Raw genomic sequence first — 13,236 nt, 5'->3', positions numbered from 1 at the left:
TACATGGTCAGTTTAAACAGCTCAGTCATTTTAAATTGAATAAATGCTGATTAGAAATTTGATTGGAAAATAGGAAATATGTTAAATATAAAGAACTGACATTGTAACAAATCAATACCTTCAAGGTGGAGCCGAGCCTCAAACAAATTCCAGTAATCCACATGAAGATCCCATGCCCATGACAGTCTTGTGAGCACAGAGAACTTTGAGAACAAATTGTAATGTAAAACAGGTTGGTAAAAATGGTTACTCCTCTACCCCTTCAAACTGCTGAAGATAGAGTAAAAGTACTCTCTAAGTGTTTCTTGCTGGAGGAAGCTCATAAAAGGAAAAACTCCGATGAAGAACAAGAAGATATATATATATATATATAAATAATCTATTTTATATACATAGTCATACAAATACACATTGAAAGATATTAAGCCTTTTCACTGTCTTCTAGTCAGTTAATAATGTACTTCCCTATTTTCCAGTATGTGTGGGTGCTTTCCTGACTTTCAGTTTATAGAATAATACACCTCATACATACTTTCAATATTAAATCATTACACTCGTTTGGATGTAAATCACGGTTAATGTGAAACAGAAGTCTGTATTGTTATGTGTTGCTATGGACTGAGTAAAACATGCATAAATAAGTTTAAACATGCTCAGACATGTCCCCCATTATGACTAATACAGGAGTCTTTGACAGTGATCAGGCATAGATATCTCAACCCTTCTTGACATATGTTAAAAAGATTTTGCGTAATAAAGCTAACTAACAGACAAAAAGTTAAATACAAACATTGTGCATAAAATACCCATCCTCTGACATTTTTACAGATGAGAAGCTGACAACTGAAGTTGAATCATGGACCACTGGCGAGCAGCTAGCAGCGTGGCTTCTTCATTTCAGGTACTCATCTAATGCCGAACCTCCAAGGTATTCCAAGTGTCTCTAATAAAGGTTGAACATTCTCCCAGATTTCTTTGCTCTGTTTCGTTGGTGTGTCATAGAGGTGTGTCTGGGGCAGTACAAGGCTGGTCAGTGTCTCTGCTGAGTGATGAAGGCTGGTCAGATCTAGCTGGCTCCGATTTTGTCATGGATCTGCTGGCTGGAGCAGAGGCTGACGTGCTGCAACCAATAGAATCAGCCTCCTCTACAAACTCTGACTACCTGTTCAGCAGTCACGGAGACAGGTGAGGCAATTAAGGAGCAACTCGTTTTTGGGGGGCGATCCAGAATGACCCACGTGAGCATCTCCGTGTCTCCTTCCAACTCCTCCATCTCCCTCTCTCTATTTTTCTCCAGATTGCCGGCTACAGATATAGATGACCTCATCCCTCCGGCACCGCCAGGGCAAGCTCCTGGGCTTCCCCCTTATGAGAGAAGCCCCTGGGAATCAGATTATCCACGTGAAAGTAGACAGATTTAGATTTACATCTAAATAATATACAACTGTAGAATTACTGACAACACACAAACAACCCCCCCCCCCCCTCCACACACACACACAAATACACAAACACACACGGATTCCGTTTGGTAATGGAAATATATTCAAGTTTCTATATTTTGTTCACACAGTGCATTTCAAATGATTCAATTTACCTCATTTGGCTGAAGGTGAAACCGATATATATGAATTTAACGTAACGTATTTTGTAAAAGGTCTCATAAGCTGTCTGTTTGCAGGGCACGGTCAACAGATAGATGCCTACGTTGATGACTTGTTCGATCCTGTCCTTGACCAAGGACCTGCAGTCAGTGAATTCATGATATTTATTTCTATTATATAACACTAATCTGTGAGTGATGTTTCCTTATTCATCAGAAACACAGTTTTATATTGTGGGGGTGTACACAGTGTGAACACTGGTCCCTATATATACTTCACTGGGAGTGTTAAGTCATGGGGTTGCTTCTGACTTTTGTGGCTGCTCTGTCGGTCACGATGTAATGTATTATGTAATTGTGTGTGTGGGTGCAGGATACGGAAAGAGTAGCAATGTTAAACCACAGGATGAGAGGAGGAGGAGGCATCGGACCAATGTATCCGGGTATGTATGGAACTGGTACAAAAGCTAGTCATATGGTTGCATTATAAACATTCTCAAATGTCAATTTCCATCTTCAGAAGGTCAGTTTGAAAAAACAATCACTTGCATTATACTTTCAAAAATGTATATGTTTTTATTTTGTTCTTACAACTGTTAATGTGATGAGGGCACAGGATGTTAAGTTATGTCTATGCAATACGATTTGTGCTTAATTTGTTTGCATACTAGGGCTGCAACTAACAACTATATAAAAGCAAAAAACTACTCAAAATTGCATTTTGATAAGGTAAAGAAAATTCTCTCTCTCTCTCTCTCTCTCTCCCTCTCTCTCAGTGTTGAGAGAGAGACAGTGTTGTCTTGTGAGCTACACAAGTCATTGGATTAGCTGGTTTACTGCCCCCACCTCAGAAGACCTTGCCACTGTGTGCTATTATTTTTAGTGTAGTATATTATCCTAACAAACCAGACTAATCGATTTCTAAATGAGTTGCCAAGTATTTTTATAATAAATTAAAATCAATTAAATCTATCAGTTGTTGCAGCTCTACAGCATACAATGGTAAATTTAAAGATTCGAAGATGTTCTCATGCGCATCGATATTTTGTGTAAAGAGATTTATCACACAAAGAATAATTAGAGAAGACAAATTATCTGCTGGAATGTTTCAGCCTTAAAGGAGACACATCTATTATTGCATAAATGTCAGGTAAAGTCTAGTTAATTGATATTTTCCTAATTTACATTCAGCAGGGCTTTGCAATCTGGACAGCATAAATCCCCATCTGATTTAGACAGTGATTTCAAATTAGAATAAACTTGATGCACATAACAATATTAATCTGGAAGAGGAGGAGGAGGACAGACGAGACAGATACAGGTACAATGGTTTTCAAATGAAAACAATAGAAGTAGCAGTAAAACAGGGTACATGAAGGGCTTCTTTGATTTTATGAACAATTTAAATGAGTAATCCATCCATATTATGCCCAGACACAAGTAAATAAATTATATTAACATTAAGTATGTAAAACATGGAAATCCAGAATATCAGACAACTGGTTGCAGAATTTGAATATATCACTGCATATATGTTCCAAGTGAAGTCTATTAAGAAATATAACTTAAATTGCAATAAGGCTACTTCTATTTCAGGTGCTCCTATGTCGATGCCAGGCTATTCTATGGGTATGTAGAAATCTCATGCATGCCAATTTTTTTTGTCCGGTAATAAAACCTTTTCTGTCCTGTTCTGTGATATTTTCTCATGCCTTGAATATTCTGTATTATTTGAGTATCTCAAAATGTTGGTAATATTTATGACACTTTATGTCAACTGTTGCTTCTCTCCAGGAATGCCGGTTAACCCCTCAATGCAAAGTTATTATCCATCTCCTATGATGCCTAACATGACAGCCATGCCAAGCATGCCAGGTAATCCCATAACATTAACTTATCATCCAGTTTTATGAGAAATGCAGAGAAAATAAACATTTTTACAGGGACCTCAACACTATCTAAATTGGAGAAAATATAATTGCGTACTTATTGTATGCACAGATACTTACTGTATACACATTATCTACCCTAATGTGAAGAAGTAGTCTAAAATTTAAGAAAACGCACTATTATAATATTTAACGCTAGCTTAAAGATACATGAACAAACAGTGGGTTCAACGGATGTTGCGTGATGTCATTGTCTGTTTGTTAAAATATTAATGAATAAAATTAAGTAAATGCAGTGTTTCTTTGATTTGTATTTAAACGTAGCCGACTTCTATCTGACAATTGTCCCTACACAGCAATGATGATGCCTCAGGCTCCCATGCCTGCTCCTCCTGTCATTGACCCAATTCAGACAGCAGCAGCACAGCAGGCACTAATCAACCAGCAGGCATATATCATGGTGAGGAGAAGCACCAATAGCATATCATTTTTTTTTTTTTTTACAACACAATGGTTAATGTTTTAATACTACATTTGCCCCTTGACTGTTTTCTTGCCTCCCTAACTTGTATTTCCTTGTCCTCTCTTTTCCCTTTCTTTAGGCCCAACAAATGACGTTGCAAGCAATGAGTCTGTCCCAACAGCAGATACAAGAACAGCAGAAGGAACAAAGGCAGAGACAGAAAGAGCAGGACAGAAAGCGAGAGGAGGAGCAAGAGGAGGCGAGGAAGTGGAGAAGGCGGTCTGATCAACGGATCAGTGAAGCTCACTCAGCCCCACCTGTCCAGTCCAAAACACCCACAACTAAAAGCACCTCTACCTGTCAACTTGAGCCAGAAGTATGTAATATATATTTTCACACATCTTTATCTTACACTTCCTGATTTTTTTATACTGCTTTCCTTTCAACATTTTATTCTACAACTTATTTCAGTTATATTTATGTTCAGGTTTATAACCTCCCAATATTATAACCTTTTTCTTGAGTTTCATTGTTTTACCATTTGCTGCAGAAGTGGTCCAATTTTCCCCTTGGGCATTATTAATGTTTTGGCCAATCTTTATGCACAAGTTGTCTGCTTATTGGTTCTAATTTGCTTCCACAGCGTTTTCACATTACACTGTATTAATGAGTGAAATATATTTCTTCCTGTCAAGACACATGAAAAGGCAAAAAAGCATGATATTGTAGTCTGGTGGTATATACCCCTCTAATTTACCTACTACACTTACTCCTATATTGCGCTTGATGCCTACATTTATTTGTGGGTTAGGTTTTACGAGTAATGTAACTTCAAATTTTTCAATAAAAAAACATGAGATTGTTTTAATGCTGTAAAAACAATAGTGGATCTTTCAGGAACTTCTGTCTTCCCTTCACTTTCCCTGAAATGTCTATCAAACAGGAGGACAAATTATGTCTGTTTAATACATATTTGGTGCTCCAGTGAATATTTTCAGCAGCAGGATGATGTGTGTGTCAGATACTATTCCAAATAAACTACAGTATAAACATTCCTGATAGTGAAGGATTGACACCCAGCTCAACAGTTTGGTTACCTGATGCTTTGTGACTCCTAGTTGCTAAGGTGAAGGCCCTTGCTGTTGTATGTACTTATGCACCAAACAGAAAACCCGTCTCTTCATTGCGGTCTTCAATGCTCGAGTGGTTAAGTATGGAGAAAGTGGAGCGACATAATTAAGGGGAACGGCCTGCCTGATCATATCCTGAGTGGTGTCTTTTTACTAGCCTTCTGTGCTAGTCATGCAAATGCGAAATGGTCTGTATTTATATAGCACTTTTCTGGTCTTGATAATCAATTAAAACGCTTAACAATACAGTTATGCAGCTTAACCATTCAAGCACACATTCATACAGTGCATTTATGTTCAGCCCTTCTGCATCATACATTACTCATACACTTTTGGCACAGCTGCCAGGAGCAACTCGAGGTTCTGTATTTTACTCAAGAACACTTGAGTAAGAAGCGGAATGGGGGCGGGGGGCTTTCTGATTAGTAGACATCCAGCCCTACCTCCTGAGTTACAGAAGCCTCCATAGATTGATTGACTATACATATTGAGTGTCATTAAAATTAGGTGGTTCATTAGTGTACCAGAAAACCTTAGGCCGGTGATCAACAATCAATTTTGTGGTCATATTATAAGATCTGCAGCTGTATGTCTTGGATGCATTTGTGAAGAGAGGAAAGGAGCTATCAACTGAACACTACCTGGTGGTGAGGTGGATCAAATTGCTGGGCTCAGAAGGCTGCTGGACAGGCTTGGTAGAAACCAAATGACCAGTGTGGGAGAACAGGGAACTTCTGGCGGGGACCACTGTCTGTGTGGTCTTAAACTTCCCCCCTTTAAGAATTGACCCTGCATCTCGATGGAGGCTGGGGACATGGATTCCAAATGGGCCAATTTCAGGGCCCCCATTGCAATGTTGTTCTGGTGGCTTCATCAGATGGTGACCTACAGTGCTAACTGGGATGGTTTGCATGGTCTGGCAGACCCAAGCTTGCTGTAGGACATATCCCATCCTAGTCGCTAACACCTCATTAGGAGAAGCCTGAAAATGTGGGTGGGGAGGGGGATATCTTGATCATCCTTCTACTGCCACAACCAAAAGATGGAATGATGTTAGCATGATACATTCATTGTTAGTTTAGCTCAGAAAATGGGGTTTATTTGAAATAATGCAACCTTTATGCTTTAATTCCCTAAATGTGAAAATGTTATGTTACTGAGTGTGTTTACATTTGTATTTATTTGTGCCACAGCCACAGATAAAAATTGATTCAACGGTTCCAGATAACCTACCTTCTTTTACACACAAGAGACAATACTTCCAAAAGATCGGTGAGTTGAGCTGACAAAGTAAAACATTTGAATACACAGTTCCTTATTGAAAGCATACTGTTTTACTAATTCAGAAGATTAATATAAATCGTTAAATTACAGAGGAGGCAGATGCTGCTAAGATTTCTAATTGACTGTCTCAATGTCTTAAAGCTAAATAAGTTGTTTTAAATGTTATACATAACACTTCCAATTTCAGTCTTTGTTTTTCTCATTTCTCATCATCTCTCTCCCCAACTGTTCTGAAGGCACTCAGCCCCAAGATGAATTCAAAACCCCAAAGCCTCATCTGGTCCTCTCTAGCCCAGTTAAACAGCAGCACCCTCCCTTGCCATTGGATCGTCCATCACCCCCACCTACAGCATCTAAGCCTGATGGTAAATAACAATAGGCCTCATGCAAGAACATATATATATTTTTTTAGTTTTAATGTGCATTTCTTTGATTTAGACATTCTTCTTTTTTTTTTCTTTTTTAAGAAACAAAGATACAATGAAACTTACATTAACAAAAAGTTGGTCACCTATATATTAATGCTGATGGTACACTGAAATAAATGTAAATTCACACAGTAATAGATCAGTGATGATCCTGTGAGGTCACAAACACAATCCATTTTTCCCAATACTGAAAAAATGTATCAAACTGTAGATTCAGCGACAAAGTCATTCTCTCCATATTTTGAACATCAGTTACAATATCTATCCAGTCAGTCTCCGTTGGGGGTTCGGCCTGTAGCCATGTATATGTTACAACTTTCTTGCTGGCTGCTAATAATATCTTCATCTTGCACCAATAGGTGAGCTGCGATATTATCCAAATAAACTGTAGAAAAAGAACAGTCAAATCCATCTCCAAAAACTGTCTGTATTACCACCTACCAAATTGCACATTTAATAGAACATAGGAGTTGTGCACTCTAAGCAGCTGAAAATGTTTATAAAATTGAATTGCAGCGTTAAACAGAATAATGTCAACATAATTATGAGGTGTAAATTAAATATAGTATTGATTGTTAATTTGCTTGTGTTAGTGAATTTGTAGTTACAACCTGAAACACTGATGGATTTAAAGCAACAGGCTGGAGGTGGGTGAATAACTGAATTTATAGCATTTATCAAAAGAAGCAGTCAGACTCCTGTATAAATCAAACAGTCTTCATACTCATGGTTTATACCATAAAATAGCACAGCAGGGAAAAATACCAACATAAATCACATTTTTCTGACATAACACAAACTTTGAATTTTGTGACATCATACAGAAAACTTAAACAACTTGGAATTATGACTTATTATCTCATTACTTACATTACTCATTATTATGAGATAATATCTCATAATTATGACTTAGTATCTCATAATTATGACTTAGTATCTCATTATTATGAGATAGTATCTTAGACAGCGAAGTCCTTAGACAGCAGGTGGTTAATTCACTGTATATACAGTATATAATATGTAACGGAGTGGAAAGATAGTGTCTTCACTCAGAAAACCATGGTTACAATGTAACAGAGCTTTTTGTGTTGGCATCATCACATGTTGTGTCAGGCAATAGTTAGCGAAAACAACAACGCAATTATTTTTTGCCTCTTTCCTGGGGATTGTCAACATGGATGTTAAAGTCACCAACACTAACCACAGATTATAGACATCAGTTCAGCAAATTCATCAAAGGAGGTTGCACAGCATTAAAGCGGCCAATAGATTTTATGGTATTTAGGAACCACATATTCAAAAGAAGCGACATTTCTATAGGAAATGATCTTACATTGGAGGGAATCATTAAACGAGATAGCAATTCCACTTTCATTATTATGTTATCTAGTTTCACTCATAAAACAGATTTTTGGAGGGGTTGACACAACAACAACAGTTGCACTATTATCTTGGTGCGCCCAAATTTCAGTTAAGAGCATAAAATCAAGGTGGTGCTTGATAATACAATCATTGATTAAAAATGTTTTGCCTGCCAAAGATCTGATGTTTGACATAGCTAGATTTAATGTATTTGATGAGGAATGAGTGCTACATTTTATGTTTCCCTGTTTCTTAGTCGATTAGTAATTATATTTCTGTTGCCTATAAATTCAGGAATTGAGGAAGCTTCTGGCATTTTGGGCCCTAGCTTTAATTGGGATGAGCCATGAGTGAAACTAACCTTGTATTCCAGGCATGACCCAGAACATTTTAAACTGTATCCTGTACTGTAACCACAGTGTGTTGTGGTTGTTCCAGGGGTGGGGAGATAGGGGATGATTCTGATGCAGCTGGAGGCATGGGGGAGGTGTGGGGTGTCATGGCTGTGACTGTTGTGTCAAAGCTGGGGAAGGTGGATGAGGGGGTCGTGGGGGAGTTGGGACGGAGAGGTAAGTTGGGTCCCACCAGTGCCCACCTTTTTCATGTGGTCAGTGAACTCCAAAAGTTGGGAGGAGGGGGAAAGGGTTATTAGTCATGAAGGTGGATCTTCATAGGCAGTTGTTGATGTGAGGTGTGTCACATCCTCTTCTTCTTCTTTTGCTCTGATGTTCCCAATGATTAATGCTCATATCTGGGTGTGAGTTGGCTCCCCTTTAGAGTATCAGCTGTTTTTTATTTTGATTTCCCACTTTTTTGACTCCTCTTGTCTCTTGTCCTCGGCAGAAGAAATAGATGGATGATGCCAGAATAAAAATAGGTTGTGGGGCAAAAGTTTTCCCGCCTTGTTGAGGGGTCCATCTGCCTTAAAAAGAGGTCTGCGGTCCCAGAAAAAGTTGAAGTTAGCAATAGTTAAAATGCACTAAAGGGGCAATACATGCAGTTGAAAGCCAAATGTTCAATGCCAAAGATCTGCTGAGTGTCTTAGCTCCTCTTCTTACTGGTAGTAGAGGGCCACTGATAAACACTTCAATTGACTGTGTTCAACAGATCAACTAAATCTTGTTTCAGAATTCAGATTGTTGCTTTATGACATTATTTGATCCAGTATGCAGTAAGATGCCCTTTTACAGTGGGATGTGCAGCTAGAATATGATAGATTCTTCCTGCCAAATCCGGAAATATATCTTTGGGAAAATATAATTTGTTGATGCTTTTACTGCACATGCTTCTCATGTATTTCATAGCAGTCAAAGTTAAAGGCCCAGTTATTAACTTTCCTTGGTCCTTCCATGTTGCAGAGATATCATACTGTTCAGTTTTTCACTAAGAGAGTTCCAGGGAGGACTGCCACTTGTAGATATTGTATCTAGTACACAGTACTCCCGTTTGTTGGCAGACTTGTTGGTGCTCGTTAGCTGTGTATTAGCTGTATGCTCCTGCCCACTTTTATGAGTCCATGGTAAAGTAGTGTTCTTTCAACATGGTCTACTTACCTGTATATTCACTTCTAACTAGTGAATTTTGGTCACCAGTGCTGCAATCTCCTGTAGAAGCTTGTGGTAGTCATATGAAGAGAAGGCGGGCATCTTGCTGCCAGTTAGCTTTGGCTAAGTAAAGACTGTGTAATCACTGCAGTGCATGCTTGTGGTGTTGGTAGGCCACACTCACACCACTGAGAAGCAGATAAAAAAGAATAAACATGTCAAAAGCCTTCTCTATTCACAAAAATGTCATCCAAGTTATTTGTCCTATCCAGAAGCCAGTGGTGATACTTTCTAACGTCAGAAAAATACAAATATCAGTAGAAGAATGCAAGCAAAAGCGAGAGTAAGCAAAAAAGTGTCTGCACTGTTAAAGCAGTGAGAAAGAAAGACATGAGAGAAGATTCTATCAGGAAAAAGCATACATTTCAAAAAGTGATTACTCATTAACTATACAAGATCTAAACATTTTATAAATATCTGCAAAGCTAGAAATATCCAGACCCATTTAAAGTTTGAATAAGGTATGTAGAATGTAGAGAGAAGAAGAAAGATTTCAAAGACATGACATTTTTGAAGAGTTGCGGATTTTCCTCATTCATTTGGATGAGAAATATATAAAAAAAATGTAATAGCAAGTATCAATTGTATCATAAAAATCTATAGTAGAAATGTTCTGAACGTGCTAAATTTTGTGACATTTAAATTTAAAATTGGTCAAAGTATCTGAGAGTAATAGAAGTAGTAGTAGAAGAAATGAAGGAAAGAACATGAACACTGAAAATGAAGAGCTTGAAATATATTTCTGTTTGTCTTCTTGTACAGTGAAGTGTCCCTTGGTCCCTTCTTCTACGGAATCAGATCCTCCGATCGAAATGCCTACAGAGTCTCGGATCACACCCACATCCAACATCAGAGAAATCATCAAACTTTACAACAGCCGAGCCCTCCCAGAGCCCAAACCATTTGAGCCTGTCAGGTCAATTTCACTGTTCCATCTGTTGTGTACACTCTTCCCAAATGTTCATCATGTCTACTATCCTAAATCCAAAATGTGCCTCTCTATGAAGTATAACTTCTGAATTGGATTTAACCTTATTCTGCAGTTAAAACCTGGGATGTCTCTGAACCTTGTCTCACTGTTGTTGCATTTGCCTGAAGCTTATATGAGATGAAAACATACTCACAGTTCATGACATTAAAAACATGTTTTTAAACGTTGAAATCAAAATTTGAAAGGTTTAACTACAGTTTGGCCATCACAGATTTCAGGTATCTGGATGAACATCATATCTATTCTGTCAAGGCACTAATTCTGGAAGTAGCTGTAGGTGTTGGCAAAGGAGGAATAGGTAGTTTTGTGTGATGGGTAGTTGTTTCTAAATCATTGTGTTTGTAAAGATACCAAAATCACCTACCCAATCTCTCACTTAGGCCGCTTCTGTTATAAACCAAAAGGTAAAGTCTTGGGTGTTCTTACAGTGATGTAATTTCCAATGAGAGATGTAAAAATACTCATGCGTAGAAAAAAGACATTCTCTGTTCAGGTAAAAGTAAATTGATGATGAGCATGTGTTGTTATTCCTCTGTTAACTATACTTAAATCACTAAGCACTATATAAATCAGTTATCGTATTAAATCTGCCCCATTTTAGATCATCTACAATATTAACATCCCACAGGTGCCAACCCATGCTCAAAACAAATAAATATGAACTTGCGGTTTGATCTGGTTGCCTGGCTACGAAACAACTATTTATTTATTGTTGGTAATATACAGTTTTATTTCTCTTCACAGACCCTCTGCACGGCATTTTATAAAGAAGGGTGACCCCAAAGAGGAAGCTTTGGCCAAACTAAAAAACAGCTCACCAATGCCAGAACAGGTGAGGTCTAAAAAGTACAAACATAAATAATAGCTGCTATAAGCAGCAATGGGTAGTGGCCGGGCATTTTGAGAAAGTACAGGAGGAAGAGGAAAATTTGCTTTTCATGATGCATTTTTCTTAAATAGACCTAAGTGACTTCTTCACTCATGACGTAACTTGACACTATGACTAAAGACAGTATGCATGGCTGCTGACTATAATAACTGAAAAAAGCTACAGTTATCATTAGGGATGGGCATAATTAATCGACGATCGATTAATTGATTATTAAGAATTTCGTCTATGACATTATTTTTTCATCGATAAAACTAACTGGTTAGTGTTGGTGCATCCTGCTCTCGGTCTCAAGTTCATCGAGATGGAAATTCTACCCTTAAGTATTCACTGCATTTTAATATAGCCTATAAATAGTCAATTTTAATAAAAAAATATTAATGATTAATCGAAAATCGATTGTAATTCTCCCGACGATCGATTGAGACAATTTAATAGAATCATTTTTAAGATCTTGACCTTCTATGTAAAGTGCCTTGAACTATACAATTACATTGTTTCATCTAGACAGTATGGACATGTCTGTGATTTATATAAAATTCTAAAATCTTTCACGTTGCATCTACCAAGGCATGACAATTTTTTATTCATTTTTCTGAACACTGGGAATTTATTTAGTGAGAATTTCCAGAATTTCTGACTGTAAACATTTTTGATGCACTGTCGCCTGAATTTTTAAAATAAATCAGGTTAGAATATTTATGGAAGACAGTCTGATGATGCAGAGTCGCAAATTTGGTGTCAATTCACTTAAAAAGTATAGGAGGATAGAGGTTAATTATTATAGATAAAAACTATATCTTTTTTACAGTTTTTCTCAAAAAGTGTACAAAATGTAATTGTTGTAGTATTGTTCTGTATTGGACTTCGTAATTGCTGCCAACTTACTTAATATAATTTGGTTAAAATTGCAAACTCTCTTACAGTTGATTTGCTATGAATTTTCAATTTATTTAACTTCAGACGGATGTTGTTGCACCACCATCAGGACGATTGACCCATAAAACCTGGTTGTTTTAAATGTTATAAATGATTTTAGCAGGAAAGGCTGTGAGTACTTTTGTAAATAAGAACAGTTTTAAGTTTTATTAAACTGACAATAAAATTCCAAGAACTTTACTTTGTCATCAGGTTATTGAGTGTAGATTGCCAAAAAGCTTGATTTATCCATTTATAGTTAAGTCTACATCAAAATAAAGTGTAAAAAAAAGTGAATGGGTCTAAATGTTTTCGAAGCCACTATCTACTGGATAATGCAATATCATATTTTGTGGCCCTACTGCATGCAGAAAAAGTACCTGCCTCCTTCGCCACTTCCAAGAACCCCACCTTCGCCTCCTTCCGGGGTGGGTTCCCAAATCATTTCCAGCAACATGAAGCAGAAGCAGCGCTCCCTGGAAAGCCTGTTTGGTTCACAGCGTTCGCAGCAGACTCCACCTATCCCAACTGACTTGCCACCAGCTCCTCCACATCCAACATCCACCTTGCAGGACATCCCTGACCCACCATCCATGGCTGCCCCATCTCTCAGTGAGTATTGCTTTTATCATATTTTTGCTTTTATCATATTTTCTGGATGTTGTGTTTGCCAGG

General features: G+C 37.6%; 1 protein-coding gene across 1 annotated transcript in view; it reads left to right on the top strand.

Annotated features, from left to right (window-relative positions):
• The window catches only part of myo15b (myosin XVB), a 130,992-nt gene that overhangs the window by 91,842 nt on the left and 25,914 nt on the right, over nucleotides 1-13,236 (top strand). The window contains exons 29-42 of the mRNA XM_053414195.1: nucleotides 829-901; nucleotides 1,003-1,185; nucleotides 1,298-1,407; nucleotides 1,682-1,749; nucleotides 1,977-2,046; nucleotides 3,200-3,232; nucleotides 3,398-3,478; nucleotides 3,849-3,952; nucleotides 4,095-4,331; nucleotides 6,279-6,357; nucleotides 6,606-6,734; nucleotides 10,526-10,679; nucleotides 11,499-11,586; nucleotides 12,933-13,173. Coding sequence (XP_053270170.1) covers nucleotides 829-901; nucleotides 1,003-1,185; nucleotides 1,298-1,407; nucleotides 1,682-1,749; nucleotides 1,977-2,046; nucleotides 3,200-3,232; nucleotides 3,398-3,478; nucleotides 3,849-3,952; nucleotides 4,095-4,331; nucleotides 6,279-6,357; nucleotides 6,606-6,734; nucleotides 10,526-10,679; nucleotides 11,499-11,586; nucleotides 12,933-13,173 — 1,650 coding nt within the window. The remainder of the gene's footprint in view (nucleotides 1-828; nucleotides 902-1,002; nucleotides 1,186-1,297; nucleotides 1,408-1,681; nucleotides 1,750-1,976; nucleotides 2,047-3,199; nucleotides 3,233-3,397; nucleotides 3,479-3,848; nucleotides 3,953-4,094; nucleotides 4,332-6,278; nucleotides 6,358-6,605; nucleotides 6,735-10,525; nucleotides 10,680-11,498; nucleotides 11,587-12,932; nucleotides 13,174-13,236) is intronic.

This window comes from Pleuronectes platessa, chromosome 21 (genome assembly GCF_947347685.1).
Source record: "Pleuronectes platessa chromosome 21, fPlePla1.1, whole genome shotgun sequence".
Classification (NCBI taxonomy): domain Eukaryota; kingdom Metazoa; phylum Chordata; class Actinopteri; order Pleuronectiformes; family Pleuronectidae; genus Pleuronectes; species Pleuronectes platessa.
This window is presented reverse-complemented; position numbering and strand designations above follow the sequence as displayed.